This window comes from Talpa occidentalis, unplaced genomic scaffold, assembly GCF_014898055.3.
Source record: "Talpa occidentalis isolate TD23 unplaced genomic scaffold, MPIMG_talOcc4v2.1 talOcc4.6, whole genome shotgun sequence".
NCBI classification, from domain to species: Eukaryota; Metazoa; Chordata; class Mammalia; order Eulipotyphla; family Talpidae; genus Talpa; species Talpa occidentalis.
The window spans coordinates 90,758,854-90,772,825 of NW_023604972.1; the positions used below are offsets into that span (position 1 = coordinate 90,758,854).

The 13,972-nt window shown below is 33.9% G+C and overlaps 1 protein-coding gene across 1 annotated transcript in view; it reads right to left on the bottom strand.

Moving 5' to 3' along the window:
- Positions 1 to 13,972, bottom strand: part of ANKRD31 (ankyrin repeat domain 31) — a 71,524-nt gene that overhangs the window by 37,662 nt on the left and 19,890 nt on the right. The window contains exons 9-15 of the mRNA XM_037529992.2: positions 12,976 to 13,085; positions 11,577 to 11,732; positions 7,873 to 8,015; positions 4,971 to 5,115; positions 4,030 to 4,082; positions 1,538 to 3,062; positions 858 to 1,028 (exon numbers count right to left, since the gene is read on the bottom strand). Coding sequence (XP_037385889.1) covers positions 858 to 1,028; positions 1,538 to 3,062; positions 4,030 to 4,082; positions 4,971 to 5,115; positions 7,873 to 8,015; positions 11,577 to 11,732; positions 12,976 to 13,085 — 2,303 coding nt within the window. The remainder of the gene's footprint in view (positions 1 to 857; positions 1,029 to 1,537; positions 3,063 to 4,029; positions 4,083 to 4,970; positions 5,116 to 7,872; positions 8,016 to 11,576; positions 11,733 to 12,975; positions 13,086 to 13,972) is intronic.

A 13,972-nucleotide genomic window follows, 5' to 3' on the forward strand; every position in this document is an offset into this window, starting at 1 on the left:
TCTGGAATGTCTCAGAGCTCTTTCTTTTGCTTTTATGAGGCTCTCTCTTTTTTTTTTTTTTTTCCTTTTATTAGGACACATCTCTAGTTCCAGGCCCATCTGGGAACTCAGGATGATCTCAAGAACTTTAACTTAATTACATCTGCAAGATACTTTTTCTAAGTAAGGTAATATTTACTCTTTTATATAAGATAATATCAGATTCCAGGAATTAAAACAAGGACATATGCTTTGGGGGCTACTATTCAATCCATTACATAGAAGTATGTATAGAAGGGCTCAGTTTATAGGAGAAGGAGCAATTGGGGGAATGTCCACAGAGAATCCCTAGTCCACTATCCTTCCTACTTCTTATTAGACAGTAGGTAAATCACTTTTCAATGTTTAATATTTATCCTGAGGTGCCCCAGCCTACTCTTCACCACAGTGCTAGCTCCAAGGACTGTCAAAGGATAAGCTAGCTTGCCCATACTACCAAACACATACAATTTATTAATCTAACACAAAGAAACTAGCACTATGTTCCTTCAATTTTCTTTGTTACAAGGGTTCAGTGGAAGGTATCTGACAGAGATCACCCTTGCTGCTCCCACTCAATATCTTGGCTGTCTCTGTTGTTTATCTCCTCTAACATAACAAATTAGAAATCAAAGTCAGAAGTATAACAAGAATGTATGTGGAGACTAAAAGATGCTTAAGAGGTGCTTTATGGTAAAACCATCTTTTGGTTGACAAATGCAACTGAAATAATCTTGTAATTTAGAAAATGATCTGAAAGTTTAAAATGCCCTGACAGACAGTGGATAGCTAGGCTTGACTGTATGAATTTTTACCCATATAAGTATACGAATACAAACCTTGGCTGTAGGTAGTTTTTAAGGTATTTTGTCTTTTTCTGACATTTTGAATTTTTTTGTGTCCTTGGATATAAGTAGGCATGTGAATTTCTGAATCTATTTTTTCTTCTTTCTCCTCACAATTTCTCACAGTGCTTTCATCTTCATTGGTATTATTAGTTAACTGCTCATCTGAAAAATAAAAATTTTGCATTATCAGTGTTGTAGTTCTTCTTACTGGTTACATGACTAGAAAAGGATCTAATTATGTAACTGCTCCAAGTATCTATTCCTAGCTATACCATTGTGAGGGAATGGAAGGCATTAAAAAATATTTTTATATAAAAAACAAAAGTTGCTAGATACAATTCTGCTGGGAATACAGTGAATTATTGATATCAATGGAACTAACAATTTCCTGCTTTGAAAATGTTGGATTGCCTGATATTAAATAAGTGACATACTTAAAAGAAACAAAATTGATAGAAATAGTTATTTACTAACTTCTGCCCATATCAGTTTAGCAATCATCTTTTATTATAATGGTTTGACTTTCAAAATAAACACTATCATTTAAATAATTAGCAGCATCTCCAAATTATGGCCCAATATCCTTATTCTTGTCAGTTTGGGCATCAGTTGGTCTATAAAACAAATAGCCTATAGAAAAATACATACAAATGGAGCAGCACTACCAGTACCTGGTTTGAGAGAGCATTCTTTCTCTTCTCTTTGACTATGTTGTGAGATGTTGGTCAATTTTTTATCCAGGCTGTCAGTAAAATGAAAATCTCTATTATGTATGGTGTTGCTATCTGAAAGGTCTTGTTCCCCTTTTTCAACTTCAGCTGTTTCAGTTACTTGAGGAGAAAAAACTGTGGATAAAGACCTAGTTGAAAAACTTGTTTTTTGGCCTTTGTCTGTGTAATTCCTTTTAGTCTTTTCTTTCTTATTCACCTTTTCCACAATACGTGTGTCTGCTTGATTCATTAAAGGAGTTGGTACCCTGGGACTATAATCCTGAGTCCTTGTGAATAGCTGCACATGACCAGTCAACGGTGAAACTTCATGTGTTGAAAGTGTTTTTGTACAAGTGAAGGAAGTATTCTCAGGATTGCCATTTGAGTGATCAAAAGAAATTACATTCATGTATTGTTCATAATTTGTAACATGTTCTTCAGAAACTATTGTATTATCTGAATGAGAAAAATTAACAGCTTCCTGTTGTGGGAGTTTGGTTAGGCTAGCTGATTTAAACTCATTTTCCTGTGAAAAATGGTCTTCAAAAAGTAAAAACTGCTGAAAATCCATTTTAACTCTATTTGTTATAGTCTCTTTAGGATTATAGTGGTTTTTGTAAGCTGTAGAACTTACCATCTTCTCAGATGTTATAGTTATCTCAGAGGTACAACAATCACCATTGTCACCATTAAAATTTTCCTCCATGAAAGATGGGAAAGAGTCTTCCCTCTTACTAAGGCTCCCATCTTCTTGACCTAAGTTACTATTTTCATAAGATTTATAATGGCTAATTTGCTGTTGTCCTTTGTGAGTGTGAGGCAGCTGTTCTGTATTAATGAGTGGTAATTCAATGCCTTTATGTGAAGAAAGTCCGGAGAAAAAAATAGCTTCAGTTTGGTCAGTGGATCCTAATTCCAAGAACTTTATTTCTTGACCAATATCTGATGAATTCAGGCTCTGAGTACATGTCTCCTTGGAAACTGAACAAATCTCAATATTATTACCTAACCCATTTTTCAGGTTTAACAGAGCTGAGCTAGAAGGTTTACATGACTCTTCTGGAAGGTCACTGATGGTTTGAAGAATATGTTGCTCATGAGAATATGTTGCTGATGAACTGGAAGAAGAGACAGCACTATTCTTTCTTGGATTGTTTTCTTGGATTTCATCATCTACCTGAGTGCTTTTATGTTGTATGTTTCTTCTCCCTTTATCTGTAGATACATTTGTGCTGGGATCTTTGACACGGAGATTGTTCTTTCTGAGTTCTGTTGGGTATTTCTGGTTAAGAGTTGATTGTTTATGCTTGGATGTACCGAGTCTTATATTTCTGGAATCTTCTTGGAAATGTTCATATATATCTTCTTCACTTACAAATAAACTCTCTCTGCTTCCATTATCAACTTTAACATGTTCTGGTTTCTGTCTGTTGGACTGTTCATCACAAATGAACTCAACGCAATTTTTAGAACTGAATTTTGGTTTCTATAGAAACAAAATATACAGTTAGCTTTAATTTTTTAGATGAAGTTCTACAGTCAATCATTCTGAATGGTTGATAAATCAAGTTATTATTCCACTGAATTTTACTTTTGAATCTAACCATAGGGTCTATGGTTATATGTTATATATGTTTCTTGCACACACATATATATATATATATAAAACACATTTTCTATTTCAGAAAAGTAGATTGATAGAAGGTAAATATAATACTCAGATTTGGTATTGTACAAATCTTTCTGCTGTACATTTTGATTTCTTTTTGCCAGTATTTTCACACTTTTAATCTTACTAAACAATAAAAAACTTTATCTGCTTAATTTTTATGAATTAAAAATTAAAAGTGTCCTTGTTCTACAAGAATGTTTTAGAAACACTCTCCTCTCCCAATTGTTATATAGATAGAGGTAAAATTAAGACTTTCTTCTCCTAGTATCTGTGAGAAACTGTAAGTAGGACAGTGGAAGAAGAGACTTAAAAACAAGAAGCAGGTAAGCTCTTAAGTTGGTGTGTATGGACCACTGTGGGCTGCAAAGATTAAAACAGGGACACTGCTTCCTCTCAATCATCAGCACCAGATGAAGAATAACTGCCCACCACGTAGGATTTGAAGGGGCGAATTGATGCCTTTGACTCTTTTACCATGCTTAGACCAGGGTCAATTTGACATGGTTGATAAACCTTAAGATTGCATGAAACAGAAGAGAACAGAAACAGCTAGCACTATATTAGGGTACCCAGATACACTACATTTATCCTACTGATCCCAAATGAAAGCCCAGAACCTTCTGATTCTCACGGAATTATTCCAAAGTATCTTAAATACAAAGGTGAAATCACTATTCATGATGAATACTAACTGCAATCTTTTCCTTCTGATGATCTATTAAAAAAAAAAAAAACAGTGGGTTTATTCCATAAAAATGTTTATTGTAAAAGAGAGCTATACCTTGTGTTGGTGTGTATCCTCTACATCTAACAGATCAGTGCTATTCTTTTGAGCTATAAAGAAAAACAGAAAATGAAAGAAAATAGCCTTCTTTGGTAAGAACTCTCCACTTCTAAATCCATAAATCCTTTACCACATGAAAACAAAGTGAAACCAGCCAAACATTTTCTACCGAAATTGGCAAATATTCATATAATTTAGAATTCCCATATTTATAGAAACCAAGTATGATTAAGAGTGCTGAAAACAATTCTGTAGGAAAAGCAAAACAGACCCAACAAAATAACACCAAAGATGAGCACAGCACTTTTTACATTCCCCACAGATATATCAGATATGTAACAGTGTGCAAACTACCTTTGTAAGGCAAAAAATTCTTTCACAATTAATCAGATTATCATTTCCTAATATGGCTGCTTAATGGCATATTTTTAGAACCTATTATGGTTCTAGTTTGAATCCTTCCTCTTTTAAAAATGAAACATTCACTGAAAAGGCAAATCTTGAGAATGCATAGGAAAGAAAAGAGATATTTGAAAATTATAAATATAAGTTGATAAAGTAGTGTCTCTTAGTACCTCTTTTAAATACTGAAGGTGGATCTGCATTGGGTATGCAGCTAAGAATGGATTTGGTCACAAAAGATAAAACCTAGAAACAGTGCCTTGCACATAGAAGATATTCAATGAATGTTTGACAGAGGAAGGTATAAGTGGGTAAATGTCTTCTAGATGTAATATGGGGGAAAGTATATTTGATATTACATTTTTGTGTGCAACTGCAAATGGTATGCTTTATTGAAAGAACGGTGAGAGGACACCACTGGTTAGATTTGCTCAAAATTTAAGAGGAAAATCAATTTAATTTCTATAATTCTACATTGATTACATTACGCTTCTACCAAAATGATGAACAGATATAACAGGGCAGTTTAACCTTACCTGATGTAAGATGTTTTTGATGTTTAGGAACATATCTCTCAAGGAGACGCTTCATACGTGAATCTTTGGCCTTGTCCAAAGCACACTTTCCATTATCACTTCTAAGTAATGGATCAGCTCCATTCAAAAGAAGTAACTCAGCCACCTAGAGGAAGAATGTTTACCCAAGGGCACCCAGACAAAAGGTCTATTATTATAAATATATGCTAGCATGCAACTCTAAGTAACATTAAATATTTCCTTCAACAATACAGAATTTGGGTTCACCTAGATAGCTCTGCCCAATAAAATATAATTAATGTTACATAATTGCCATAGGATAATTTTTGATCCACTATTCCATCTTATAACAACAACAACCAAAAAAAGAGAGATAGGGAGAGGCAGGAAGGGAGAGAGGAATGAAAAAAAGGGAGGGAGTTGTGGTTCAGTTGCTGGTGAAATAAACCTAATAGATATACCAGGATTGGGTCCTGAGGTAGTAAAATTAATTTTAATATGTTCCAAGAGATAGTTATGCTTTCCATCTATAACTGTGTGGTTGCTGCTCTTCCTTGGCTTATCAGAGAAAAACTGGTAAATTCTTTAATTTGTTACCATTTCTCATGTAACTTCTACCCCTGAACTCCTCATCCTCTGCTGCCCAAGATAAAAATGACCTCGCATGTATATATCTTTTTTCATGTATATATCTTATCATAGTACCCTGTATCCTCTACATTATATTAAATTCTTATATATGTCTTTCCTATGTTTTTGTTTTTTTCAGGATGGGACCATTTTTTAAATTAATTTATTTCTGAAGAGGAATTTTATGATTTTCTTCAAAATAAGTTTCCCTCATATACTCCTGGTCTCCAGTCATCCAATTATTTTTTCCTGAATCAGTTCTGGTCACTGTTTCTGCTAAATTTTCCATAATCTGGTCAAAAAGGGATATTATGTGTGTGTGTGTGTGTGTATACATAGATATATACATATTTTTTCACAAAAGTACTCATATACTGTATATATTCCTCTGTATCATGCCTTCTTTTTACCACCCCCAGTAGAGAATAAAATTCTTTCAAGTACTTGAGAAGATAATATTTTGACTATTTGTCCCTAACAGGACATATAAACAAAATAAAAAGAACTACCAAAACAAAACCCCCTCCATTAATAGTTCCAATGTTAATAATATTAATAATAACAATATTACTAGCAGTAATATTGTAAGTATAGTATACAATAAAGAAAAAGGATTATAAATTAAGAACAAATATTTAACATAAAGAGATATAAGTGTAAAATCAAAGTTTAGTATACATTTGTATACATCTGTACATCTATATTAAGTTTGAAATAGAAATCAGTGTGCACTCATGATTTTTCTTTCCAAAAACATGTATTTCACTAAAAATGCCTAAAAGCAATGATGCCAAATAGCAATGAACTCACCTAGATGGTGACCTCTAAATAGATTTTCCCTTAAAACATCCATTTACCAACAATACAAGGGGAAAAAGTTATACAATACAACAAAGGTAAAATTAACCAAATCCAGAATTTATATTGATAAATGACCCAGGTTCTAGAAGACGTGTGTGTGTATGTGTGTGTACAGAGAGACAGACAGAGAGAGACATTTATATGTGAAAATATACTAAAGAGATATAACAAACACATGAAATGCATGGATCTTTATGTATCCCCATTTAAACACATACTTGCTATAGAAAGCAGAAATTTAGAAAACCTAAATAAGGGATCAGGAAAAAGAGTAATTATAATAAAGTAAAAATCAAAATCAACAAGCAGCTATAAACCAAAGACTCACTATGGGGGTAGAGAGGAGGAGGGATTAGGGTCAAAATAAGCGGGGTGGGAATTGTATGGGGAATATAACCAATATGAAAATGCATACATTGTGCAAAAATGAAAAATAATGTAAAATATATATAAAATAAAATAAGTAAAAATAATAAATAAATAAATAAATAAAATCTTAAAAGATATTTTTAGATAACCTGGGAAATTTGAATATGGACTGGGTATTAAATGGTATTAAGAAACTTTTAATTTTCATTAGGTGAGCTGATACTGTGAGTGTGGAAAAATATCCTTATCTCTTAGAGATGCAGGTAAAATGATGTGCTGTCTGATTTTCACAATATACACCCAACAACAAATAAAAGTCTATGTTCCAGCCTGTAGAAGTGATCTGACTGTTTTATAGGAACAGACTATGTAATGAATAGAATAGCTAATAAAACTTCACAAGAGAGTTCATTCCAAACACACATGGAACAAATAATCACTAGTCTGAGGGATATTTTTTTAATATATGTGAAACTAGATACCATTGTCAACCAACTTCCAATTCAATGTCTCAAATACTCCTATGTCACAGGACACTTCATCAAATAAAAGCTCTATTTAATCATGATAGCTTACACTAACTTGTTATGCACATTCTACAAACAAAGTAAGTCTTATAAAAGGGGAAACAAAGTCATTCTAACATGACTTGTTTGAGTGATGCCTACACATTCTCAAAGATCACTATATTCTTGCCTAAATGTCTCCTACCGCATGTTTAATAATTTGTTCCTGTTTTTTTCTAAGGAACCACCGCTGAGCATATCATGTATAATTCTCAAATTCCAACTTTTCCATGTTTTATTTTTAACAGTTTTATTGAGATACAATTACATGCTACACAACTGACCCACTTAAAGAATATAATTCAGTTTTTTTAAGTATATTAAGAAGGTTGCATGACCATAATCACAATCTAATTTTGGAACATGTTCATTTTCCCTAAAAGAAACACTTTAACAGTGATTTGTCACTTGGTCCAGTAATTTTTTAATAGTTGCAGAATGTAGTGTTTGTTCTGCAAGCAAAAGCATCACAGTACCTTATAATGTCCATTCATCACAGCATCATGTAGGGGTGTGATCTGGTACATTCCTTTGATATTTACATCTGCTCCACCTTTTAATAGTTCACTTGCAGTCTGATAAAATCCTCTTACACTAGCTTCATGAAGTGCTGTCCAACCTCATACAGAAAATGGAAATGGCATCTGTTTGTACTTGGCATTTTAATAATGTTAGCTCAGAAAAATATGAAAGGAAGTAAAATAATTGAAATTATTCTTCCCCTCAATAAGGCAGCTTTAAGGGAGCCATTATTAGCTCATAGACAATGTTGGCAGCAAGTTACTTTCATGTAGGAAAGGGCGGGGGTTACTTTTACTTTCAGTTCAAGGTATTTCCATTGAAGTAGCCAGGCTGACAGGACTACTCAGAAGTCAGTTCAAAGAATTTTTTATTCTTATTAGCAAAAGCTATCTACAGTAGTTCAACTAACAAACCACAAACGGCTCTAAGAAAACCAGTCATCTAATACATATCCTTTTTCTTTGATAGCCAGAGATAATGATGTTACAGATATTTCTTAAATTCCAACAAATCAAGATTGATCTAAGAAAACTTAAAAGTGGCATGTTAAAAGTGTATTTCACTAAATCTTTTCATACCTTCTCCATAAACCAGAATTTCTCAATCTTGGCACTAACATTTTGGGTGGGATACTTCTTGTTCTACACATTATAGAACGTCTAGCAGTGTCCCTGACCTTAATCCACCAGGTGCCAGTAGCACCGTTCCATCCCAGTTGTAACTACTAAAAACTATCTCAGAAACTGCCAAATGTACCCTGGGAGGTAAAATCACCCAGCTAAGGACAACTTCCATAAACATGACAGGAGTTTTTTATAGTATTTATTAGAAAGTTTATTATTTATTGAGGAAATAATGAAGGGCACCAAAAAAGGTAAATTATATAGTCAATAGGTTTTTTTTTAATTGGAATAATTAATTCTAACCAGAGTAAAAAGTATGAAAAATTTGAAAAATTAGTGTATTTGAACCATTTTGGAGAGTAGTAGAGAATGTTTCACAATACCAAATTTAAGCTTATAGCACCTTTAAAAAGAAATAGCCAGAGTGAAGACTAGTGGCAATACAGGCTCTAACTACTTAAGGAGATGATTCCTCTGACCTAGGTGTACAGTACATATAACATTTGATAGTTTTCTCTTCATTTTGAGAGTATATCACCAAACCATACCTACCACCAAAGCACCCACAGTGCTTTACCTAAGATAATTGGGCCCCTTTACCCCTCTGCTCCCATTCTATCCTCCCTCTCCCTCTAGCATCCTCAACTCTGCAGTCATATTTCTAGGGTTTGTTTTGGCTAAGTTCTGTCAGTTCCTTTGTTTTGTTTCTCTATAGTCCATGAGTGAAATCATTCAGCATGTTTTTTTTTTTTTTGGTCCTCTGACTTATTTCACCTAGCATAATCTCTTCTAATTCCATCCATGTTGTCACAAATGATGAGTTCCTATTTTTTATAGCTGAGTAGTATTCCATTGTGTGTGTATATATTAGCAAAAACTATATACAAGAGTTTAACTCACAAACCACAAACTGCTCCAAGAAAACTATTTTTTAACCCATTGCTCTGTCACTGAGTACTTAGTATGTTTCCATAATGTGGCTATTATAAATAGTGCTGCAGTGAACACAAGAATGCATATATCCTTTTAAATTAGTGACTTTGTATTTTTCAGGAGGTTATCTAGGAGTGGAATTGCTGGCTCATACGATATATTCTTAATATTCTGAGGAACCTCCATAGTGTTTTCACTAGGGGCTGGACCAGTGTAAATTCCCATTAAAAGTATACTAGGGTTCCTTTTCCTCACATCCTCATTTTTGCCAACATTTGTTGTTGTTGGTCTTTTGGGTATAGGCCATTCTCAATGGAATGAGGTGGTATCTCACTGTGGTTTTTATAGGTCAAAGACTAAATATGACTCACTGTTCCTATCTATATAAACTAAATTCAAACCTGTGTTTATTGGAACACCTCTTACAAAGTAAAATCTGTCAGACTGTACCCCAGGTTTAAATCCTCACTTTGAGTATCTAATAAACTCCTTGTCTATAGTTGAGATTATATTCAGCTAATAAAGAATCCCAACAGAAAGAACCACTTATTTCTTAAAATTAAGGGAGTAAACGTTTTCACTGCAAATAAGAATCCTAGATTGAGAGTTACAGGACCATGGTGGATGACCTGGGTGTGAGATTTAGAATAACAGCCTAATAAAACCAGGATCACAGTATAAATACAAGCTGTGCTAAAGTAACTGCCTGAGGTGCACCTGCTTGTCCATGGACTATGAGGTCAATCTCTGCACACCATAAGATTTTTTTGCACCGTTTCATAAACTGAGAAAGTCTAGAAACAGTGATAAAAGCATAAACATATAAAACAACTGTTGCAGGCTGGCCTAGTGCCTTAAATACTTAAGTGCCTGTAAGTAATCATTCCTCTCTAGGAGAACATGTCTGGTTATTCCCACAAGGAAGAGTGTACTAGAGATCAAATCTCACAGAATTGTTGTTCCAAGTGCTCTGTCCCACCATTTCCTTGATCATTGTCCTATGGGGTCAGTCCCTTTTCAACAGGATCCAATAGACTTTCTTCAACAGAACCAGAGAAGGTCTCTTATCATCTCAGGTATGGGAATTACAGGTCAATCAGGGTTCTTTGAGTCTCAGGAGACCTATTATTATTTATAGAATGCAGGTTGTTTTGGGTTGAGAGCAGAAAGGCTCTGAAGGCTAAGAGAAGGTTCTGTTCTTGCCCAAATTCTTGTCCCTCCCTAATGGAAGAGGAGATGAATACCTCCTAAGCTTCTGCCCTTTTCCTAATCAAAGAATTAATCACTGCTTTTCCTTTTATGACCCAGAAGAAGGTAGTTTGGGGGGTGGGGGTTGTCTCATCCAGTTCTAGGTTCATTGTGTTTATCAGTACATCAATAATCATGTTCTCTCTAACAATTATCTTTATTCTCAGAGTAAGGATGAAGTCACCTGCCCTTTGTGTCTGTCATATGAAGAATCCTCTCTGCCTTTGTAATGCCCCAGGTCCTAAAGTGCAGGACAAATAATCATGGTCTGCTCGATTATTCTTTAGAAGTTACAGTCATGTGAATTTTCCATATGTTATTTTTTTTCTTTTGCAAACTTGTCTAATGCTGTTTTGATTATTTGTCCAGCCCAAGAAGAACACAGAGGGGTGTGGGATGATTTCCTTTGTACCTTAATAACCCTATTACCATTTTATCATTAATTCCCCCATAACTCAGGGTACCATCAGTTTCTTTTAGCTTTTTTTTTTACTTCATTCCTCTTCCATTCAAAGTTGAGTCTCATAATAACAATGCCCAAGCAAACCCAGCTAGCTAATCCCAGTTGCCCTATCCTTCTGAACCCCACCCTAATGCCACTGTACATGGATGGTAACTGGATGGTCATTGTCAAGTATAGCCTTTGAAGGTGAAATATGTTCTTGTGGTGTTCCATCCTCTCCCACCTTTCCACTTGCCTGGGGTATGATCATGAAGCCCTACCTAAAGCAGGAAAAGTACCTGGAAGCTTTGTGTGAGACTTGCCTTAGGCCCACTTCACCATAATTTCATAGGAATGACCCAGCTGAAACTACAAACCACTGTCAAGGTAACTGGGCAGCAGCCCCACTTACCAGCATAACTTCGTTGATTAACATTTCCACCTTTTTTTATACAATGACGAACAAAATCACTGTCATTATGAAGAGCAGCCCTATAGACCAGATTCTCTCCAAAAATATTTCTCCGGTTAATGGTAGAAAGAGATATTTTATCCATCTTCATTTTTTCTGAAATGAGAGAATGAACAAAAGAAGGAAAAAGTCCTCATTTGAAAATCGGAAAACAAGTAAAAGAGTGGATCCAGTCAACATTCTAATACAGTGTACACTATGCTACAAAAGAACATTTCACCCATTAACCCAACTAGTATACTAGTATACTAGTATATACATATATGAAGGCATAAGAAATAATGTCATTAGCTTTAAAATATTTATAATTAATTACAAGTCATGTAATCAGTTTATATTAAATGAAACCCCTTGAAAGGTGTGTATATGAGAAAACTAACACATGCTTTTAAAGTTCTGGTAAAAAGGATTATTTAAATTAATAACTAGATGCTATTAAACCTAACAAAATGTTATCATACCAAAACATCTTATAAAATACATGAGAAAATCTTAGCAGTATATAAGGAAGATGCAAAAAGTAACCCCATTGAAACCAGAAAAAAGAAAGCTAAATTTTCTTTCTTTGCTAAAAATAGCTGTCATGAAATTAAACAAAGAATCATACCTAATCTGTACAACTGCTGTAATATTCAAAGCTAGGAAATACACAATTAAAATAAGTTTCCAGTGGATGCATATCAAGTATCAATTTTTTTTCTGTGCTTTTTAAAACTTTGATAATAGTCAGTGAGGTACTTCTAATTCTGTCAAATTTTCTGTTCAATATTCATGTAGTTTTCTTGAATTTCAGAATTGTTTTGATAGCTTTTCCAATTTTGATCTAGCAACTAACCTGCCCCAACCTAAAACATCACAAAGGTAATTGAGTACTGCAGTAGCTTTCTTAATGGACCACAATTTAACTGCTTTGCCTTTTTTTTGATGCACTCCATTCAGTTGTACTGTGAAACAAACCAGCTGCTGAACATTTACAGAAACACAAAGTAACATCGAAAATAATAATTTTGTCTTCTCCTTTTCTATACTTCTTTGTATGATTTTTTCAGTCTTATGATAGTTTGGTCACACCACATATATTTCAGATATTTAAATTTGAAAAGGATTCTGTAATTATTCTCTCCAAAGTAGAAGTAGTAAAATGAGCTCATAAGAAGTTTAAAAACAATCCTCCCTATGTTATAAATGAACTGTATACAATGCCAGAAAAAATACTTACCTGAACCTCTTCAACAAAATGAGAAATTCAGGGCAGATAACCATTTAAATCCTTCCTAGTACCGTAACTCTATGTTTGTATAAGTTACTTACTTAAGGGAATACTCAAAATATGCCTCACCATATTTTTCTGCAATTTTTTTGTTTTTTCTGATCAGTTCTCCACTCTTCAGTCTGGATGAATTTTTATTTTTTTCTTTACCTTCAATCAGTATAGTAGGATCATGCATTCTTGAAAAGTAAATTTTTTTTTAATTACTGTCATGTTCTTTATAAGCATTCAGAGAATCAAACCAAATTTTAACTAAATTTTTAAAATTCAAAGATATTTTACTGAAATGCTGTCAAGCATCATGGCAGGTTTAAATATGGAGATGATTCATAAGTAAACTACAGATAATTTTGGGGTTGTGTGCCATTCACTATGGTTTCTAGCCTTCTCTTTTTGCACTCGTGGGTTTCTCTCCTTTAGGGCAGTCACCTGTGTATTCTGAGTCTCTTGTTCCCTCATTCCAAGTTGGTATGCCACTCTCTTCATCATCTTGGGAGAAAGGGGGAGGCATTTTGCAAGGAAAAAAAAGGACTTACCATGATCAAAAACCACAAAATACTGGCATCAGAACACAGAGAGAAATAAAATGGAGATGTCAGAAATAAACCAACACACACACAGTCCATTAATTTACAACAAAGGAGTCAAGAGTATACAACGAAGAAAGAATATTCTCATCAATGAATGGTGCTGGGGAAAAAAATGAAGAATCACATACATGTAAAAAAAATGAAGCTGAACCATGACCTTATATCAGACACACAAAAAAATCTCAAAATGGATTGAAAGGTTGAACTTTAGACCTAAATCCATGAAATTCCCAGAAGAAAAAAATAGGAGGCAAGCATCTTAACATATCTTGGCAATGATATGTTAGATTTGACACCAAATGCAAAGGCAACAAAAAGAAAAAATAAACAGGTGTGATTATATCAAATTAAAAAATTTTCTGTACAGCAAATGAAATTAACAATGAAAGGAAAAGACAACCTAACAAATGGGAGAAAATCAAATTTAATAAGTGGTTAGGATCCAAAATAAATAAAGACTTCATACAATGCAATAG